The sequence below is a fragment of the Apus apus genome, chromosome 9, assembly GCF_020740795.1.
Source record: "Apus apus isolate bApuApu2 chromosome 9, bApuApu2.pri.cur, whole genome shotgun sequence".
NCBI lineage: Eukaryota > Metazoa > Chordata > Aves > Apodiformes > Apodidae > Apus > Apus apus.
The window spans coordinates 10,865,755-10,887,724 of record NC_067290.1 but is presented as its reverse complement, the minus strand read 5'-3'; the positions used below and the strand labels follow the sequence as shown (position 1 = coordinate 10,887,724).

General features: G+C 37.3%; 1 protein-coding gene across 4 annotated transcripts in view; it reads right to left on the bottom strand.

Annotated features, from left to right (window-relative positions):
* ERC2 (ELKS/RAB6-interacting/CAST family member 2) overlaps positions 1–15,182 on the bottom strand; it is a 445,445-nt gene extending 430,263 nt beyond the window's left edge. For all 4 annotated transcript variants that reach the window (XM_051627871.1, XM_051627872.1, XM_051627873.1 and 1 more), the window contains exons 1-2: positions 14,929–15,182; positions 1,901–2,704 (exon numbers count right to left, since the gene is read on the bottom strand). In XM_051627871.1, coding sequence (XP_051483831.1) covers positions 1,901–2,557 — 657 coding nt within the window. In that variant the 5' untranslated portion in view covers positions 2,558–2,704; positions 14,929–15,182. The remainder of the gene's footprint in view (positions 1–1,900; positions 2,705–14,928) is intronic.
* Positions 15,183–21,970: the final 6,788 nt, after the last annotated feature.

Here is a 21,970-nt window from a genome sequence, read left to right as displayed (position 1 = left end):
ACCATGTCCTGTAAAATCACAGGTGACACCGAGACCAGCACCAAACATCAACTATTTTATGTTTATTCCAGTACAAGAAACAGGAGAAACTAGCCAAAGTAGTCAAAGTCTAATGAAGAAAAAACAAAACAAAACACCCACAAGAAAACAGTGGCTCTTCATATGACAATATGACATGTTAAGCTGTGGGATTCACTGTCATAAGAGGTTGTGGACACTAGAATTTTACATAGGTCCAAAAGCAACTGGCCTAATTCAGAGAAAAGTCCAGTGGGAGCTAAGCACACAGAAGTTGTAGCTGGATCATAAAGAGTACTAGTATATCACTGTGTACTATGTCTATTCTATGATTTTGTTAGTAATGGAATACTGGGCTACCCAGTCTATATATTATTTTATTATAAAGATTTGTGTTAAATACATAGATAGGGTAAATATAGTCCTTTTGTCAGGTTAACCCATACAAGAAAATATCATTAATGAATTAATAGGAGTTAGACTGAATTACCAATTTACTTCCCCCTCAAGATGAGGAAATAGCTTTAGAAAAAAACAAAGCGCACACACACAAAAAAAACTTTGGCAGGTGACAGAGTCTCTAAACACCAGATTCAGATTCCAAATGCCAATATAAGGTATTACTGTGACATTTCCATAAAAAAGGCTACCCTACTGCTAAGGTGACACCATCAAGATTAGAATGACTAAACAATGAGGTTTTTGAATAGCAGAATCACCACTAAACATGTTTTTGGTAATATTGGTTCTAGCAGCATCTAAGTGCACCTACTACAAATAAATATTCAGTAACTGTTATTGTTAGCCTAGATACACAAATCATACAAGAAAATAATAAAATTATTCACTGTACTAAATTCCTGATCAAGACCCAGTTTTCCACTGAAGTAACTGGTATCGGGCTTGCCAGTTCCAGAGATACTTAGGTTCATGACACACCTAAGAGGTGGAACGTTTGGTGAGAAGCACTGATGATCAAAAACTGGGAAGTACACTAAAAATTTCAGTTGTTGTTGCCTATCAACAAACAAGTTTAGATTGGGAATCTGGAAGTGAAATACAGGATAATGTTTTTGTTTGGGGAAAGTGAACAGATGGTCTTAAAAGGAGCAGCTTTAAAATCAGATGAGCAGCCAAAAAGTGCGCAGAGACAGCAGTAAGAAATTTTTTTTTCTTTAAACTATTCTGTGCCTCTGTTCTGTACAGCTTTGTGAAACAGCATAGAGTCTCAAAGCCTGACTAGCTTCAAAATATTTTAATCTGGATGAATAACCTTTTTGTAACTGGGAAAATAATGTTATGTTGTGACTAGAGGTATCTGAAATACATATTTACAAGATGCTCTCTCTTTAATACCCAGGTCTCCCAGACACAGCTGAAAACAACTTCAACTTCATTCTGTAACAAAGAATTACAGAATATTGCATATGGGGGGTGGGGTTAATATCACATCTTCTTTTAACTTTAAAAAATTGGACACCTACATCCATATACAGGTCATAGAAAATATGCCTTTGGATGTTTGATTGTAATTTTACAGAAGTGGTTCATGTACCTCTTCAGAAAAGGTTAATGAGTATACTTACACAGTTGCTGCAAAAAAAAGCACTAAAGAAAGTCTCAAAAATAAGAAAATGGGTAGTTTTATAGACAATCATTCCCTTTAGCTATAATGTGAAATAATGGTGCATCAAGAAAATTATAATCTGCATTAAGATTTTTATTAATATGCTTTCCTACTGTTCAGCAGCAAGAGGCAGGCAGACCAAGACATACAATTCTTGCTGTAAATCTCAATCTTGTTCCAGCACAACATACAGCACCATAATCAAAACATTAAGTACTTAGCTGCAAACCAGAAAGAACTTTCAGAATTACTTACCTGATTTTCTTCATGGGAAACTCTCATTTGTTCTTTAAGAACTGACATTCTGGCTGCTTCTTCTTTCCTCAGTACTCTTTCTTTCTTTAGCTCAGGACTCCAGAAAGTTTTGATGCTATTCATAGAAGAGCCTAGCTTGCTGTCCTTAATGTCTAGTTCTTTTCTGAGAAGATCATTCTCCCTCTGTAGGTCCTTAAGCTGAGCCTGCAGGTCTAGCATGGTACTATCTCTAACCTGTCTCAGCATAGAAGGAACCTGATGGTGGTGATGGTGTGAAGATGTGGTCAGACCTCCATGCTGATCAGTATAAGAAAGGACATCCGTGTGCGAAAGTCCAGCTGAAGCAATATTAGGACTGCTCCCCATAGCTGTGACTCGACCACCGTACACAGCTCGATTTGTAGCCCTTCCAAGAGTCATTGTGCCCTTTGGGAAAGTAGTAGAAGCTACACCTTCATGGTCACTCAGATACATTGGTCCAGATGTTGCATAGGCTGCATTAAGGGACTGGATGTTCTCCATTGATAACGTCTTACCTGTTCCTCCTCCTCCTCCACTACTTGTTCGCCTATGGCCCAGGCGAGGAGATCTTGGCAAACGAGGAGACCTGGAGGGACTTCCTTCTAAGTTGCTGATTGTTCTTGCACTTCCGTACATTTTTCTTCTACTTTGAGGTACTATTTACTAAGAAATTAGTAACACTTAAGTTGAATATTAAATTTATAATTCCGGCTAGAAATATTGGCAGTTTTACTGCATTCTTCTAGTAGGCAAAAAAAATCTATTGTTCCTCCAAAGTCAGACCTGAAAAGAGATATTACAAAATTAGGTACATTTTCAGCTTGGAAAGCAACTTTACAAGTAATCAGTAGATACTAGAACAAAGCAACCTACTTCCTAAAGTAATTACTTTAAAAATATAATGTACTATACATTTTTGTATTTAGAATGAGCAGTTAAAATTGCATTTTCAAGCTAATTTCATTCAGAAGGAAAAAAAACCGCAGATTTCTTTCTTGTTAGAAAAAGTCTTGACATTTTGATGTAGTTTAACAAGCTTTATATGTTGTAATAAACACTATGGGCCCAAAAAAAGTATCTTATCTGATATGTAAACTTAAATGATTTACTGTGTGAAATTATATAAAGGAAAAAAAAAAAAAATAGCTGTTTTTGACACTAAGAACTACCCAAACTAAGATACTGTATTTTCAAAAGATAGTATAAAAGTAGCAGTTCAGCAGCTCTGTATATTCTTTAGTACAGGTAGATTAATTAAGAAAGAACAAGGAAATAAGCAAGAGTGTTAACATCTGCTTGGATTAACAAAGAGGTTTTTGGATAGGAAAAGTATGAAGGAAACAGTGTTTGTAGTACTTCGTTGTAACCAGTACAAACAGGTTTTAGTCAGAAATATTAACAATAAAACTAAGTTAATCTGAGCAAATATTTCCTTCTAAACAACTATAATGTTTACAATACAGTATTATTTGTTCAACGAAGTACTAGCTTGCTAATATTTGTTATTAAGCTTCTCAGGAAAAGTTACATGACAATAATCTAAGATTTCATTTAGAAAAGGAGTGCTTCGTAAAATACCATTTTCTTATTTTTTTTTCCTATAGATATATTATTTTGATAGACCTTGTAATGTATTTAACAAAAAAATACATGTGGACCAATGCTGTTGTGTTCAAATTCTTCAATATCATCATCTTACATTTACCAAGTTTCAAATAAGTTTATTGATTTTACATAGCATTAATATAAACATACAATAGGAGTCTAGAATTAGATAGACCCACTGGTTTTTTTTTAAACAAATCTGAACATTTCAATTAATTTGTAGCATTAAATTGGTAGTCATTAATCAGATCTAGCACCATTTATTTCAATGGTAACTAGAGGAAGAATCACAGAATCGTAGGGGTTGGAAAGGACCTTGAAAGATCATCTAGTCCAACCCCCCTGCCAGGCAGGATCACCCAGAGCACATCACACAGGAATGTGTACAGGTGGGTTTTTAACATCTCCAGCAAAGGAGACTCCACAGCCTCTCTGGGCAGCCTATTCCAGGGCTCTGTCACTCTCACAGTAATGAAGTTTTTTCTCATATTTACATGAAACCTCCTATGCTCCAGTTTGTACCCACTGCCCCTTGTCCTAACTGGACGTTACTGAAAATGCCTGGCTCCATCAAGAACGAAAGTTTGATTCAGTCAAATCCAGTGATCTTTAAGCATATCCTCAAGATATCCTCATTATCTACTGATACATTATTTCCCATTGTTTTGAAACATCTGTTTTGCATTTGCTGTGGAAAAAAAAGTGTTGATGCAGGGGCAGAAGGATGATTTGATGTTACATTTATTAATAAGCTCTAGCATATTAAATCCTCACCAACAATATTAGCATAAAACATTATGGATACTATGTCAGCAAACAAGATCCCACACAAATATATACCCCATGGCTTATATGAATTCCAATAATTGCTTGGCATATGCTATGTTTCTATGAAGTACAACAGCCAGCATCGTTTCAAGCAATTTATTTTTTTTTTCCTCATTTGAAATACCAGTATATATCTAAATAAGCTGAGATGTTTCAACTACTATTATACAACAGTGGCCATTCTTGCCATTTTTCAGCTCTTTCCCAAGAGGTCACAAGAGTCCTGTGCCCAGCCACAGGATGCAGAGGCAGAAGGCACGGCACTGCACTCAAGTGTTGACAATGCCACTACAGGGGCTGGGGGAAAATGTAAGACTGTGGTATTTATTCAATATTGATAATCTGGAATCACTGAACTCTTTGTACTGTACCCAGGCTAATAAAAAAAATCATTTGTTTCAATGCAAACATTGCCCTGAGCAAAATGGATTAAACAATCCAAAAATAACATTGTTTCACGCAAGCCATATTAACAAGATCAGTAATTCTGTCATAAAACATTACCACTTTTTTCCACGAATAAACAGCTCAGCTACATACATTGACACTTTTTTCCGTGTAAAAACACTTCAGCTACGCACAAAGCAAAGCAGGAGTACCTACTTCAATGAGAAAAATGTAGTTTTTAACTATTTGGGAAGACAGATACAAAATTATATTCTAGCAACTCTTTTCTACTTTAGAATCACGTAACTCCAAATAACATGACTACTTTTAATTCTAGAATACCAAAACCTGCTCCCCTTTTAAATTGCCATCCACCGATGTCAACGCAGTGATCAATAAAAAACATCTTTCATGGTGACTAGGGGCAATGCAATTGCCTAATTCTCCAGTGGTTGAATCCCCTGGCTGAAATAACATAACTTACAATGAACTCTGATAAATCCATCCTTGCATATTTCTAATTTCCTGAAAAAGTTATGTAGCTCCTTCAAAGAGGGTATCACATGAGACCAGAGCTGAAGACCATTTTCCTTCCACTGACTCAGGGCAGATTCTGAGCAAAAGCAACCGATAACAATTCTCCTCAAAAAAATCTGGCCTGGTAAAAAAACTAAGATTACTAGCATAAATTGTCAATGTAAATTTAAACTGGATACCGTAAAATATTTTTAGATGCAGCAGAGCTGATACATGGCCAGGTGGTGAGGGCTGGTGCAGATTTGTTGATCTTAAAAAATACAGGTATATAACACCTTTATACCATATCAATACCCCTTTTCCTTTCCATTGCCACAGTCTGATGAATAAGTTTTTTATGCTTCTTAATTTGAGTCACTTAAAATCTTACTTAGCCTTTTATTTATGTCTCTGATATGTTTTTCTAGGTACTTAACTTTGCCTTTCAGAGTTCATTATTTGTGGTCTGTCTTTTATCTACTTGTGTGAAGTTTTGAGCAGTTCTCATTTCAAAGTAGAGAACACTTATCATGCTTAGCACTCCAATGTTTATTATCAAGCCCTACTGGAAAAGAAAACCATGACTTCTGATCCAAAAGACTTCTCCTTTACTGTAATAATGTTTGCATATTGATTCAACATTGTAATTTTCATATACCTGTGAAAATTCTGAAAACAACAGGAAAACAGAGGTAAAAGACCAACAACCAAAAAAATGGTACTACCTCCACAACAATTTAAATTCTAGTATTTTTATTTTTTCCCCCTAAGAAGACTAAAAGCAATATGGAGACCTCTATATAGAAAATGGAAGCACATTGATAAATATTTTATTGTCATTAGCTGCTAAGGACAGCTCACAGACCAAAAGCTGATAATATGATGTAAATAAAGTCTTTATTTTAATTTGCATTTCATTACCTACTACAACCTGAATTATTCAGACTGACTTTCTCACAGACACCTTGGAAAAAGGAAGGCATGTAAAAATGTGCTTTTTGGAACTGTACACATCTTCAGGAAAAACCCTGAGCCTATGTTTAAGGCTATGAAAAGTGTCAGACACAGTAAAAGCCCTTATGGAAGAAGGAAGAAAGGCACCTACACTATTTTCTACTCTTTAATGCTTATATGTACAGCCTTCCTAGCTTCAGGAGATTTATGGTGTGTCTCAACATATCAGGAACTGGAGGCATGAAGTAACATTACCAGCCTTAGGGCTTCAACAATTGCCACACAGATCATCTACTGCCCAGAGTAAAAGAGAAAGATAGGAGATCCCTTCTATCTTCCCACAGAACTTGCTTACACAGAGCCATTCTGGATGAACTTAGAATCATCTATATCCTGCCTGCTCCACTTTCTTGAAAACTAAATTGATTTTATATTGCTATTTTAATTTGGAGTGGAGAGGGCTGAAATTATTACTTGAGAGCAATAATTTGTCACCCAATTTTTCAAGGATGGGTTTGCTGAACTAAAGCACAGCCCTTACGCTCCATAGTGGAAGGGGTGAAGAGAAAGATAAGTGGAATGAAATGGAAACATAAGAATCCCATATATTATGGGGATAAGAGAGCGGTACAGAAAAAAACACTATACCCATAACTAAAGAGATAACATTCCTCTTGATCAGAGCCCAGAGCTATAGATGTTGCAGTAGCAAGCACAAAGAAGCTCAAATAAAACTCATGAAGGTTAACACTCTAAAAACTTCTGAGACAAAAAGTCCATCTGGGACAGACTGTAGACCATGGTCTACATGCATTTTCCCGTAGGATTATTTTGAGTTTTAAAATCCAAATCAGCTTAATAGCACAAGAAAAAAAATAAATGCTTATTTACTTTTCTCATTATTTTCTTTAAAAAAATGTGAATGCACATAATGGATGACTTAAAAACAACCATTATAATTCTGACTAATATTTTGTATTGTAAACAAAATTATATAAAAGGATTCAGAAAATTAAAAGTGCATTCTCACGGAGGTATGGAAGGCAGACATTTCCCCCACCATGCTCTCATCAGCCTTGAAAATCCCAACCAGCAAAAAATAGTCTATTTCCTGCTAAAATAGTTCCTAGTGGCTGTTCTAACTTACGCTTACCTTATTCCTGCATTTCTGCCCTCTCTCATCACCTGCACTCTGCAGACATCATCATCACGGGTTCACATTATCCACATCACTTAGGTTTCGGAAAATTGCATTTTATTTGCCTTTTTACAATTCTTTTTTTGTAGAGACTTCAAACATAGGATTGTAATACAATGCTATGGGAAGGTCTGTCTCATTCAATTTACTTTCCAAATACATTACTTCAACATTTTATATAATTACACCATTTCCTTGAAATACTGTCTTCACAAACCCCCATAAATTCTGATTTTTCACTGGTTCCACATCCTTCCCTCACCCAAAAAAATTCAACCCATTTTCTTAAGCTATTTAAATGAATCAGTGTCACCAAGTTCAAAGCAAGCAAGAACTTCTGGCATTATGTCTGTCAAATTTTTCCTAAGCCCAAAACACTTAGGACAGTTCTCACCAGTTTCACATTAGAGCTTTCTCTAACAAGCAGGTGCTAAGACAGCATGCAATGTGGATAATTCTACAGCAGATTTAACAACTTTATTGAAAAAAATTATCAAATCACTCTATGCTGGAAAACACACAGATATGTAGACAGATTTCAGTCACTAGATATAGGGCCAGAGATGACAAAATGTAGCAAATCTTTCCTAATGAGATACTCCCATTACAGAAAACATAACGTGATAAAATATTCAAGCTAAGTTCAGGAAGTGCATTGACTACTATTATCTTAACCATTCAGAAATTGTTCTTCATATTACTAACAGCAGCCAAACATTTTTAGTGAAAGATAAAGACACTTGTTTTCCTTCTGATTTGGGGGCAGGGGGGGTTGTTTTGGGCTTTTTTCAGTCTAGGGCACACTGTTAGTTTCATAAGGGTCAGTGTTTGTGTTTTCTTATCATCAACTGATAAGCAGTATTTGAGTGTGGAGGTACTTTCTCACTTTCTGTCAATACATCTCACAGACTAACCCTTCACACCATCTTCACAGGCAGACAGAACAGGGTCAGAGCAGCCACCAAAACACAGATTGGCAGGGTGAGAAAAAAAAAATCCTAACAATTATGCTTAGAAAGCTCTGGGCTCATTTAGAGTTTGTCTCTCCTCCTCTGTCCAGAATCACCTAGTCAGCAGTAAGTTTGGATACTAGCCAAAAACTTAATAGTTTTGCACAGCTACTTGCCAATATTAATATTTAGTCAAGAGCTCAAACATTCATAATACTACATAAAACTTTGAGATATTCTTCCTTAGAGTTATCCTCCCCAAATAACATATAGTGAAAAAAAAAAAAGTAATAAGAGATGATGCAGAAGATGATGCTCCTATATTCTCCACCAGGATTCATCTTCCTTGTATTTTGAGACCCCACAAAATGAAAGAGATTCGAAGAAAAAGTTCTGTTCCATAAACACAAATCCTAGCAAATAGTAAGGATTTTTTTAAAAAAAAAATAAAGGAATCACATAAATAAGTGCTTATTACAATTAAAACCATCACTGCACACAGTAGCCCAGGGATGCATGTTTATTCAAAGTAGTGACCAAGAGCCAGAAATATTTCTGGCACATTCTTTTGGTTTACCTTGGGTTTTGACAGCTCTACAGTGGCTCAACACATCTTCTTGAAAGAGAATATTTGTATGTTTTCTATTATCTGTGCTGAATTAAAATAAAAATTAAAAAAACAACAAAAAACAAAAATACCCAAGAAGCTGGTACAAACTAGACAAAGGGAATGAAAAATCTATTGTAAATTGTGCTTCCTTTATTTATTAATCTGAGCAACACGCCTTATTTTAATAAAGTAACAAAATGATAATGAACATATGGTTCATATGGGGGTACACAAGCCCTCCATTGTTTTTATAAAAAGGGCAATGTACTCTTTTTTCCTACTTACCACTATTAAAATGATCAAATTATTTATTTCTGCCCCCCAATTTTTTAATCATAAGAAGAAAATCACCCATGTTTACCTCTTCCTACTACTCTGCTACTCCTTAGAAGTCTGTAAAAGCAAAACATATATGGAAACATTAAAAGCAACATCATCTTCATTTAGGTTCCTTAGGGTGTCCTGAATCTGCATTTCTAATATAAGCGTAAGGTTTGCGATAGCCTACGCAATATTTATTTTTATTTGTCAATAAGCATTAATTTATCTACTGTTTCTTGTAATTAGTTATAAAAATAGTATATATGTATTTGTGTATAAAGTTAGTTTCAAAGTCTGTTTTGATCTTGCAAGTTGGCTGTGTCCCTCAGTTCCCATCAATGCTAGATAAGAGATCTGGCACTTAACACCTCACAGGAATAGTTCATCACATCTGCCTGCCCTTTATTTCTATTTCAGACAAAAGAGACAGTACATGAAAGAAAAAGCAGGAATGGCTGCTGAATATACATCTAATGACATACATGGAAAATGAAGTTGTCAGGCATTCTAGTATTGTCAGGTGTGGTGACTGCAATTAATACTTCTCACGCAATCAGAAAATTTCAGCAATTAAATATTTGCTCAAAATGCAGTACGAAAAATGTTGAAAAACAAGCAGTTCTGATTGAATTATCAGAATTTTCAGTCATATTACTCTCAAGTAAATTTAAGCAGTCAGCAAAAGCTTTTTAATTCTCTTTTATAGAAGCTTCACAGTTTTAGAACTCAGCTAGCATTCAGTAGAGGCACTTTTTTTCCAGAAAGCTGGTATTGCCTTTCAAAAATCTAAACTTAAAATTTCTCAGAAAAGCTGAAGCTTTGTTAAACATCCAAAAATGTCAAAGGCTCCCCATGCATCTCGTCACAACTTGAAACTCTAAGGTACACCACAAATGTTTAGATATGTTCCATCTGCCATCCTAAAAGAACAAATTCTGACACTAGAGTTGTCCCCCATTATTCTCATTACAAATTAAAAAGATCATAGTGACATACAACTTTACAAACATATAAATCGGCCATCTCACACTCTACACTAACACTGTGAAGGAATTCCAGGTTTCTGAGAACCAAAATGTTGTGACAGTAACGGAGGCTTATCTGGAGACCTTGCTAAAACATCTTTTCTACTATTCTTGCCTTTGTCAGAGCTCAGCACCCTGTCTCTAAAAGGACATGAGGCTGGAGTTCCTAATTGTTCTAACTACTCCAACACAAAATCTGGCTATTTAAGATATTCCAAAGCAGGGCATTTCAGAAGCTGCTGTGACTAATGAATCATAAGGACTCCCTGAGATCAACAGTGCAGAAAGCAACAACACAACTTATACACTACTCTACAAACGTTAGCTCATCGAGACATTACACTTGCTTATGAAAACAAACATCGAATCTCAATGCATATAAACTTTCTTAGACCCCACAAACAGTCCACGACAATGCTTCAAGGAAATAAGAAATTATGTTTGTTGCATCTTGCATACAAGCAGTAGCAAAGCAATATAAATCCGAATTACTTTATTCCAGAAAGATTGTTTCCTTATAAAATGTATTATGTAACAAAAAACTGACCAATTAAAAATCAAGTGCTCCAGAAAAAGATTTAACTGATGGTTCTGCTGACCTGCCTTTGTATTTTCTTCTAAATATCGACCAGAAGAAACATCACTAGCCAGTTTATTTAGAGAATTGCATTTCTGAGTTTTGCCTGGATCAACTATGATCACCAAAGAACTTAATGTCTCATTATGCTTTAATTCTTGCCCTTTTTGCCAGGGCTTTGTAAAAAATATATGCTAATGCTAGCATTGCAAAATAAATAATTGAAGCAACTTCAGCATTGCTAAGTACATACAAGATCACTCAAAACCTAAAACTTATGTCACAAAAATATTCTAAAGCAATCCTATAACTAAAGAAAACAAATATAATCTCACCAAAAAAAAAAAAAAGAGCAGTATCATTACAAAAGGAAAAAATCAGTATCACAGTAATAGTTTCTAGGTGGATCTGACTAATCATCTCCATATATATCTCAGGCATCTTACAACTAAATTAAACTGAGAAGATAACAAATGCATCATAGTGGATAAAAATATAATAAACACCATAAGACACACAGGTGGGAGAACATATGTTGTCTTTGGAAATGATACACAGGCTGATTGCCTCACCCTGTTTGACAGGTGAACAACCCACTCTTCTGTTAGTCATCCTTCAAAGGTCTGGCAAGAATCATCTTTTTAAAGCAAGAAAATCACCAGAGAATTATTTTTTACAAAAACATGCATGCTGAATTCTCTAAATTATCAGGTATATTTGATATTCTAAGATGGCCAAATGTGCTTACTTGATATTTGGCTGCTAAGAATATGGGCCACTCCCCTTGCCAACTTTTTGCAGCCTTCAGAGCAAGCGAGACATAGGAAGAGCAACTGGCATGCATAATTCTATCTTATACTATTATTCAACAGAATTTGACCCAGAATTTAACTACTAGCAGGTTAGGGGGAATTAAAGAACCACTCATAGGAATATGAGGGGTGCAGCTTAACGATAAGAGAGCACATCATAAGTATAGTGAGAATAGGGCATTCAAACACTAATAGAAGGTAAAAAGAGGTCAATGCTCAGGAAGACCAAAGACACACAATTTCTAAGGCAAGTAACTCCATTTTGCACAATAGAATAGGAAAGAACAAAACATGCCTCTGCATACCAACTTTCTCCTTCATGCTCAGGAAGGAGGGAAACCATTTCAGCAACTGAATTCTCTACCTACTGGGAAAAAGGGGTGCATCTTAGTTCAAGGCAGAAGACACCTTCTATTCATAAACCCATCTTCATGGTATCGGAAGAAAGAACCCCCCACAATTAGACAGGGAAAGCATGATAACCCAATGCTAGAGTGAAGAGGGAAAATAAGATCATATAATAATCCACACTCAGGAAGACTGCATGCAAGTCCTAGGTACCTCACCAACTGAGCAGGATTAAAATACGAGCTATTCAAAGATAACAGCAACAAAGTCTCCTCCAAATGTCTCTAAACACACTTTCTCCAACAGAAACACTTTTCAATGCCCAGCACTACCCTACAAGGACAGTCCACATACTCATTTTCATTAGCAAAACATTACCTCCTTCCCCTTGTTTTAGAAATGTTAGTGGTGATAAAATAAAATGTCTATTTGAAGACATAGATACAAATTAACTAGCATCACAAAAAACACCAAATAAGAACTCTTTCTTTTCTTAACTAGATCTACCCCACCCTGGTGCACTTGTGAGGGATACTGTACAGCTTCTCCATAGTTTAAACATCTAGTTTCAACCTGAGCTGTGAAGTCATAAATCTCAGGGACTGCCCACATCCTTTGGAAGAAGAAACTATGTTCCCCTCACTGACAGGACAGTCAGTCCTCTCCCACGTATTTCCTCTAGGAAAAGTCAAAATGCTAACACACTTGATGGTTTTGAAAACTGTTTCACAGAGAGCTTTCAAACAAAAACAACAGTAATGAAAAGGCTTCTTTTTAAAGCACTGAAGAGATGTGGAAAGAGTTCTCTTTACACACAACCCCTTAACACAGTCACTCGTGAGTCCAAGACTTGGGCTTGTCAGTTTCTTACATCAAGAAATGGTAACAAAGCGGTTCCCACAGAGACATTTCCTTAAGAGAACTAGATGAGCTTACTATTACACACTCTGCGTTTAAAAGAGTAGACTCTTAAAAGGGACCTTTCCCTCTTCTAAATCAGGGAACTAAGAAATCTGGAAACGCGAGGGTCAAGCACCTGAGACCGCGGAGGGGCAGGAGCCTCATGAGCCTTTTAATTCTTCCACAGAACAGGCAGAGAACAGCAGCCAGCACTAGCAGCAGGGTAAGATGACAAGCTGCCTGACCCCGGGAAACAGCCGCGGGGCCCTGAGGAGAAGCGGGAGCTGAAGGCACCTCCCGCAGCGCCGCGCGAGCCCCGCGCCTCGGAGCCCGCGGGGCGTTCCCGCCCGGGGGGCAGGGAGGGGCGGGGCCGAGGCAGGGAGCGCTGCGGTGGAGCGGGGGGAGGTCCTTTCTGTTAGGAGAATTCAAGGAAATCCCGCTGGAAGGAGGATGGCTTTAGGGGTTCCTGTAGAGACGCAGGTGGGGGAGTGGATGCGCTGCTCTGACAGAGCCGTCGGAGCTGGGCCAGGGAGCTGGCAGGCTGCCTTCCCCACCCCGCGCTGGCAAGGAGCGAGGCTGGGAATACAGTCCCAAGTGCCCCCCGCCAACGGGGCTGGAAAACGACCGGCCGCGGCAGGTCTGTCCCTGCGCCCTGGAAAGAGCAGCTGAAGCAACGCTGTGGAGTTTCACGGCTTCCTGAGGAGCGGGTAGGGCGGTACTGGATCTCCACAGCATCTTCCCTCAGAGGGGGCGGCGAGGAGGCTGGCGGGGGAGGGGGCAGGCATGAGACGGAGGATCTTTTCCGTCCTCCACTTCGCCACAGGGAAATAAAGTGCCAGCGCAGAAGCGACTTGATAGAAGGGAGGGACCTTCCCCGCCTTCCCCGCCCTTCGGAGGAGGGGGCAGCAGGAGCAGGGCCTGCTCCGGTGGAGCTGCTGGGAGGAGGCTGCGAATGAGGTGGTCGCCCTGGGTCTGCGCTGGGGGAATGAGGGCACGGGAATAGAAAATAAAAGCAAATCCCAAACAAACAAGCAGTTAAATGAAATCACCGATTTAAAAAGCCAACCAGAGAACTAACCCTGACAAGTAGGATTTGCCCTCCTCTTGACTGCACGTATTGGCCGTGCTTGTTTGCAACGGGCTTGTATCTGCCAACGCAAGTGGTCGGCTGCTGTGTCCATCAACAGGGAAATATCAATTCGCTGCTAAGGGAGTAGATTCCCATCCATCACAAGGCTTAGCAGGTAGCCGCCTAGAAATCAATTACACACTAACAAAAAAAAAATAGATATATATTCCTGCTTCATCACATTATTAATCTTGTACTCTCAGCAACATACATATGTATCCTTGATGAATATACGCGTGGATTTTATCATATGCATCACTCTTGTCCAACCTAAAATGATATGTTAAAAAAAAAAAAAACCCACACCAAAAAACCAAGCCCACAGAATCATAAATGAGGAACCCCAGTAAGTATTCATTAATTATATAACTGCAAAATATCCTGTTAGTTTCTGGTTTCCATTTGCCAGCCACTAAAAGGGGACAGAAATCTCTCACCTTTTTCCTGACACGATTTTTAAGACACCAAACATTATCCAGTATTTAGATATAAAGCCAGGAATTTTCAAGTCTCATCTATTCTGTTCTAGAAAACTTTAAAAACAATATCTTTTTAAACACTGGGCACAAAAGACCTGACACTCCGATGGCTGCTTTTAGGAGAAATTGCAAAGAGACATTTCTGGTTGTCGGTTCTGTAGGGAGAGGCACCCTGTTACGAGAATAAGATGTGCACTTGGTCCCATTTATCACAACGTATTTCTAAAGCAATATTAAAAGCCTGTTCTGCAAATTCATTTCCAATTTCAGCCACCAGACAGCTGCAGAAAGCAATATATAGCAATTTCCTTAATTACAATAAATTTACAGTAATGTATTACAGCTATATTGGTGTTTAAGCTTCTCACCTTTCAAATCATTGCATCTGTCTGTCGTCCTCACATGGATTTTACAACATCACGTTCAGCTGACATCTCCCTTGCGCGGAGGAAGGAGGCGGCAGGGAGAGCCGGAGCCAGCGGACACCTTCGAGGGGAGGAAGAGAGGGGACCTGCTGCAGTCGGGGTAGGCTTCTGTGCTCCTGTCCCTCGTCTTTCCGCCCCTCAGCGAGTCTCCCTCAGTCAGCTGCGAGCCTGGCTGTCTGGATTGCCAGTCCCTGACTCAACATTCCCAGCATTCCCGAGGAGCTGGGGCTTCACCAGCGCCGAGCGGCCTGCCGCCGGGGGCAGCAGCAAGCTCTGACAGCGGGCGGAGGGCGCGGGCTGCGGCGGCACACGCGCTGCAAGCCCATGGGTTTCTCGGAGCATTTCTCTCTGTCCATTCATTGCAAACCCATGGGTTCCAGTCCCCACCCTGTAAAGGTCTGAAAGGAAAGTGTGTTACCCTTTGTCATGTAGCCTAAAAATACACCGATGCCTGCATAAAACTGCAGAGGCAAAATTGCTTTCTTGTCCCTGCTCACCAGAGGCCAAAAATGTTCAAGGCCAGATGCTCAAGAAATCCACTACTATATGTGAATACATGTACAGGAAAAAAAAGAGTATCTAAATCTGTGTTTTGCCTTACGTGGAAAAGCAATTAAGAGGATATCCATGTTTGTGTTTTTTTAGAAAATAGCATGCAGGGAAAAAAAGCAGGTGATTAGCTGCTATGTGAAGCCTGAAAGCCCTTTTCATCAGAAAGCTGTAAACTGCATTAAAAATTACTCCTGATATTTTATTAATCTAGTTCTATATTAAAAGGAAAGAGAGGGAAACTTCTATAAATATCACTGAATTCTCATCTCAAAAAATAAGTTTTTCCTCTTCTATTTTTTTCTTCTCATATTTTGAGTTTAATTACTCCTGATACAATCGTAACTGATCACCCTCAGTCTTTAACTTCGATTCAACTTCATATCTTAACCTACACAGATTCTCACAAATTTATCAGCCTCCTTGTAACTTCATTGCTGTAAAAATGTGTTTAAGCAGCACTTCACAGCTGTAGTTGTTTTACTGTAATCTGTATTTTATTCCTCTCTTGTCCACATAAGCACCTATACAAGTCACTATTAACCACTATCGACAAGCAGTGCTTTTATGGAATTGCTACTAGTATGTCAAATGAAATTTATTTCAACCAATCACATTTAAAACCAACATAATCCCTTCAATGTTGTATTTGAATTATCCAAAGCCAGTTGAAGCAGTTTGCTCTTGTGAATATTTCTTTAGAGATGTAAATATTCAAAACAAAGCTAGAAGGCAATTCACAAAAGTATAGCAGTTTATTTCCCCAAAGGACCTACTCTTACAATGTCTATCTCTGCTATAATTGCAATACAGGGCAAATATTTTTTTCTGAGTTCAAAGGAGTGGGATAAACAATGATTAAAATGCAAGCTTTGGTTGCTTTTCAAACCTGCATATTTACTGGAAGACATTTCTGTTAAAAAGGTTACAAAACCATGTAAATTACAGACAGAGAAAATCTGTTCCTGGAGAAACTGACAAGAAGGGGTATGGTTTTGTATACAAATAGGTTCACTTTATCTAAAAAGCAAACAGAAAGTACTCTTGAGCAAGTCTGCATCTGTAAGAAAAATGTGGGTCACTACAACTGATGCTTCCAAGAACAAAAAGTGTCCATTTTCTAAAGTTTAGTGCTTAATTTGGATTCAACATGGAGTAGGAATATCTTACAGACCTTTCTCAGTATTGCTAACACCAATTCTATCTCAGTACTGTTAATGATGACAGGACTTCTAAGTGGCATCAGCTACTGACAGTTTCTTAAACAGTGTATCACACCATCCCTGTCCATATGAAAAGACAGGAACATCAAGTTCTGCTTTATCTTTTTTGTGACTCATTCACTGGCGAAGGTTACGAGCCTTGTGAAAGCCTGCAAAACCTAGGATCATTTTGAAAGACAACCAGTGGTCCAGGAATCTTCTTTCCTAGGAATAACCATTATAGGAAGATACCATAGAGTTGCCATAAGGTTGCAACAATGTTGCAATGAATTAAGCTTGCTATCATTTAGTAAAGTTCATAGCAGAATTAATCGTAGACCGTGTTGGAGCAGTAGACCATCTGCAGGGCAACTGTCAGTACTACCAGTGCCAAAGAATAGGTTATACCCACCATGGACAAGATGATTTGGTATAGACCTTTGTGAAAAAAAAAAAAAAAAAAAATGCCAAATTGTGTTCCAAAAGAGTTGTTAGAAAATGTGCAGTCCAAGTGAAGGGGAAAAAAAATAGTCAGAATTTCACAGCTAATCTTCTTATTGTATTAGTAGAAACACCATCCATGCAAGCAGCCTCAGGGTCACAAAATCCAAACCCTTCAATAATATTCATTCCTTACATTTAAGACAATGCTGGAATCCAAATCCAAAGGGTAGGATAAATGACAAAAGTACTTAAGACTGACTTATTTGCAGCTGATGAAAGTTCTCATTTCAGCCTAATCACAGGAACCTGTGTTGTCTTTGGTGTCATTATGCAGGTGGGTGTCATTAAGGACAAAAAGAAGTAAAAAGAAGAAAGCCAGATCATGTGAGTAAACCAGCATGCTTTTTTTTAAGCTTTTTTTTTTTTTGTAAGAGGTTCTGATGCATTAACCACTAGAAATATCTTTCAGCCAACTGTTAGAGGAAAGCAGTCTGTTGTAAAACAAACCAGTATTTATAAGTGTCATGTGACTCTATATATAAGGTTTGCACTTTTTGGCAGTTTCTACCTTCAGATATATTTTTGGCTAGGATACTTCTGCTTGTTTTCTGAATTTTTTTGCTTTCTTAAAAGCTTTCTGCTTTAAAATGCAGTGTGTTTATAGTTCTTTCTGCTTATATTATCAAGATACATCAGGAGCTGTGAAAGCCCCATTGAAATGACAACATTCTTTTTTATTTAAATGAGTGTAACTTCAACCCTAAACAAAGTACATATAAAATACTGATTTTAAAGTCTGCTATTTTCCTTAGCCTACGTTATACTCTTTTTGAAACAGGAAAGTGTAGAACATACTATTATTACAATTTTTATGTTTAGTTATTCTAAGTATAAATAATGAATAGTTTCCTCATGACAGATCACCAATCAAACTCTGCTATCTTAGTTTTCAAAATCCCTAGTCAAGTTTTGTTTATTATTAATCTGTGACACATACTATATAAAGGATGGAAAAACGTTACTACATGTTATACATAAAGGCACAATATGCTATTATGGAATTCATTACAACTTATTATTATGCAAAAACAAACAAGGAAAGTATATTATTATTTTGTAACTGCATAATGTAAACAATTTATTATGTACTGCACTGCTAATCTATTCAGGATAGAAATTGAGCTACTCTGGCACACACCGCTCATTTGCATACAGTGCAAAAATAGCAAAATTACTTAATAGTAAAAATACCCACCTCACCAAAGTTCTTCAGCTGCCACTTCTCACAATAAGTCTATTAACAGGCTTTTATGTCAACAATATGTTTCAGAGACCTAAAAATACTTCTCAGAAAATGTCTAACTCCATTAGCCCCTAACAGCATGCAGTTAATCTAGATTAAAACATTTTGAATTAGGTTTAATTTTTTAAGACCTAGAATGTTATCACTGGTCCTTTATTTACTTTTTTTTTTTTTTTTTATTTAATTGTTTGGTTCTGTTTTCTGGGAACAGTTTTACTGCTACCACTATTGTATCTGTAACTATACTCAGTGACTACACTAGAGCTGCTGCTAAATGAGCACAGACTAGTAAACTCTTAGATGACGGTTAACTTTTTAAAAACGGTTTAGACATGCTAGAGTTAAGAGTCCAACTGACTTTTCAGTAAGGCCTAAGCTTTTAAATATCTACCTCATTTCTGAAAAATAAATCTAGATACTAAAACTCCTACTTACGTGCATCAACATGAGGCACTTTATCTGAAAGTAATTGAGGTTCAGTTCTCCAAGTCACCCATAACAGAGCAACAGGGCAGTTCTTTAGCAAGGGAACCTTTTATTGGCCAGACAATCTCCTCCAATTTTAAACAGGTGGGCACTGAAGCCTCCATCACTATCTTTATCATATTCACATGGTGGAAGAATTTGGGCAGGAACTAAACTACCTAAGCCTGTTGGAACTAGAAACTTGATCCACAAGAATACTCCCAAAATAGAATCAGATTTCTACAGTAAATAGCTTCCCAGAAAAATCAAATTAAGGAACAAGGTGAAATGAGTGAAAAAAAACAGTATCTTTGTATGATCACTTAAAAACTAAAGAAAAAAAACAACCACAAAGTGGGTATATACCAGGTAGCAGAGTATCAGACTGACAATGAACCTGCAGATGCTTCCCTACTTTTGTACTTGTTGTGGGTTCTGTTGAGGAACTGCATGTCCAGCAGAACAAGAGGTATAATAAGCCTGACCATGGATGGCCAGTCCAGCTCACAGTCACACCAGTTATCAGCTAATAACTGATGTTACATAAAAGGCATGAGGTTCACACCACTGTGATGTGTATAACAAAAGGACTTGATAGTCTTTCATATGTTACTAAAGAGGATCTATAGAGCTACTGTTTTGGTGGTGTTAGACTTTATACCCTCTCCATAATGCTCCATAGGATTATGTAAGGTATACATTTATGGGGAATTGAGTTTGATTTATTTTATCTATTAAATTGAACTAGTTATTTGTTATTTCTTTATTAAGCTATATAGGAAAAAAAAAATAAAAGGCCTCACAAATTAAAATACAGAGGGAGAAATCATCTGCTTGATGCTATATAACATTTCCCTACAAATAGTTAAAAAATGGCTGCTAATGTACAGGAGTTCCTCCTTGTCAGTCTGACACATCTCTTTCTAGTGGACTGCAAATCTCAGCAGAGGCAATTTGCAAGCATGAATATGCTCAAGGTGTGACTGCAATGATGGAGAAGGTGACTCTCATAACATAGTTCTTGAAATTGAAGGAACTATTTTGCTTCTGTTATCACTTGATAAACTACTGCTTAAAGGAAAAAAAAAAAAACATGTATGTGACTGTGCCTCATCTCCTTTGTCCATTTCTGTGGGATTTCTCACGGTTTAATTAAGTCTGTTGGGAGTCTTAAATAAAAAATAAAAATAAAAAAACCCCACAACCAACCAAATAAACAAACAAACAAAAAAAACCACAAAAAACCACAAAACCAAAACAAAACAGAAAAGCATAAAACTCTAAAGCTTAGTGGAAATAACTTAATTTTCTTTCCAGCCAATTCTGGTTATAGATTAAATATACCCTAGTAACTTTGATTTCCAAATACCTTTTCTTCTTTATCATTCAGATGTAATCTTAGGAAGAAAACTAATTTGAAGCTGCTGAAAAATGACAGAAACCTCAAATCACAGGAAGCAAAACTGAAGCCTATATACAGCTGTTGCTCAGTCCTTTGAGAATGAAGAAATATGTACGTCCCTGTCGGTCCATTAGCACTGAGTAGCATAGTGTTTATGCAGATGTGAAAAGAAAAAAAAAAAAAAAAAAAAAGAAAAAGAAAGAAGAAACTCATCATCTCTGCTGAAGCTATATAAAAATGTTCAGGAACAGATTCAGAACACCCAGAAAAAATAAAGTGACAGAAATAAATAGAAGTATTGGTGAAGTTCTTTACTGAAATTACTAGCTAGAGAAAGAAATACCTATGCAAAATTCCTACAAATGTTTCAGCTATAGAGAAGGTAAGAAAATGGGAAACCTCACAAATATTACTTAACTCCTTTGTACTTAAACCATTTCTTGCTCCTTCAGGATGTAAGACACCTATATAAAGTGATCTATAAACTATGAAGCACAAGATTTTTCATGTTGAGATAAAGGAGTATCTTGCCATGCAGTACTGAATTTATTGTGGAATCTTCAGGAAAGGAACACGTACAGCAAAAGACAGACAGGCAACCCATGTGTTACAGCAGCAGCAGCCACTGTGAAATGGAGGATGAAGACATTAATTGCTGAAATATAGCTCAATTACAAATATTTGTATAAAATACAAGAGATCAGACTACAATACAGAGCATGATTTCTTGATCCCTGAGCAGACTGTGCTGCTAGTGTTGTATGAGGACTATATATGACTGTCTCTAACATGAATGGAGGAACCAGGGAGCTACTGGGATGAAACAGGAGGCAGTAGTTACAACAGCATATTTTTAGTAACATTTCTCCTTATTTAAAATATACTTCAGATTTTCCAAAATACATTTTTACATTCTACATTCCTTTTTTTTAATACCTTGAGCAGGCAGCTCTGGAATACATCTGAAAATGAGTAGAAATATTTTGCAGCTACAGCAGTTCATCTGAAAAATCATATTACCTCTCTACACAAACCTTATCTCACTGGAAATACTTTGCCTGCTTCTTTCATGCAACTAACGGGATTCATGATGTTGGTGTTTCAGTAGAGTTTCAGGTTTAGGATCCTAAACAGCCTTATGGCCTATGCTTGACAGATAGAAGGGTTAATTTAGAAATAAAAGGGAATCTAAGCAAAACTACTTTATTGTCTCTAAGGAAAAAAAAAATAGGAATACAGGAACACAACTAGAGAAAGCAACATATTTTGGTAGTTGAAAATTTTCCCTTGAGTGAAGTGGCTCTTTACTTCTGTGTTCTTGTTACAGAGCAGAGATTACAGAGATCCACAACGTATTATAAGGAATAGAAGTGAAGAAAGAAGATCAGGCTTAAAAAGGATTTAGTTTGGCATAGCAGCCAGTACTCAGCAATGTAAGGTGAGTTCAGGTTGTTTGCGTGTAAACCCATTAGATCTTCAACACCTCTAATATTGGCTGTTTAGCACACACACAGGCACATTTCATGTGCCTAAACATGCAAAAGCTAAGGAAAAATGCTCAGTAGCAGATATTATCATTATCCTCTTTCTTTCAGGGCTGTCCAGAGGCTGTGAATGTTT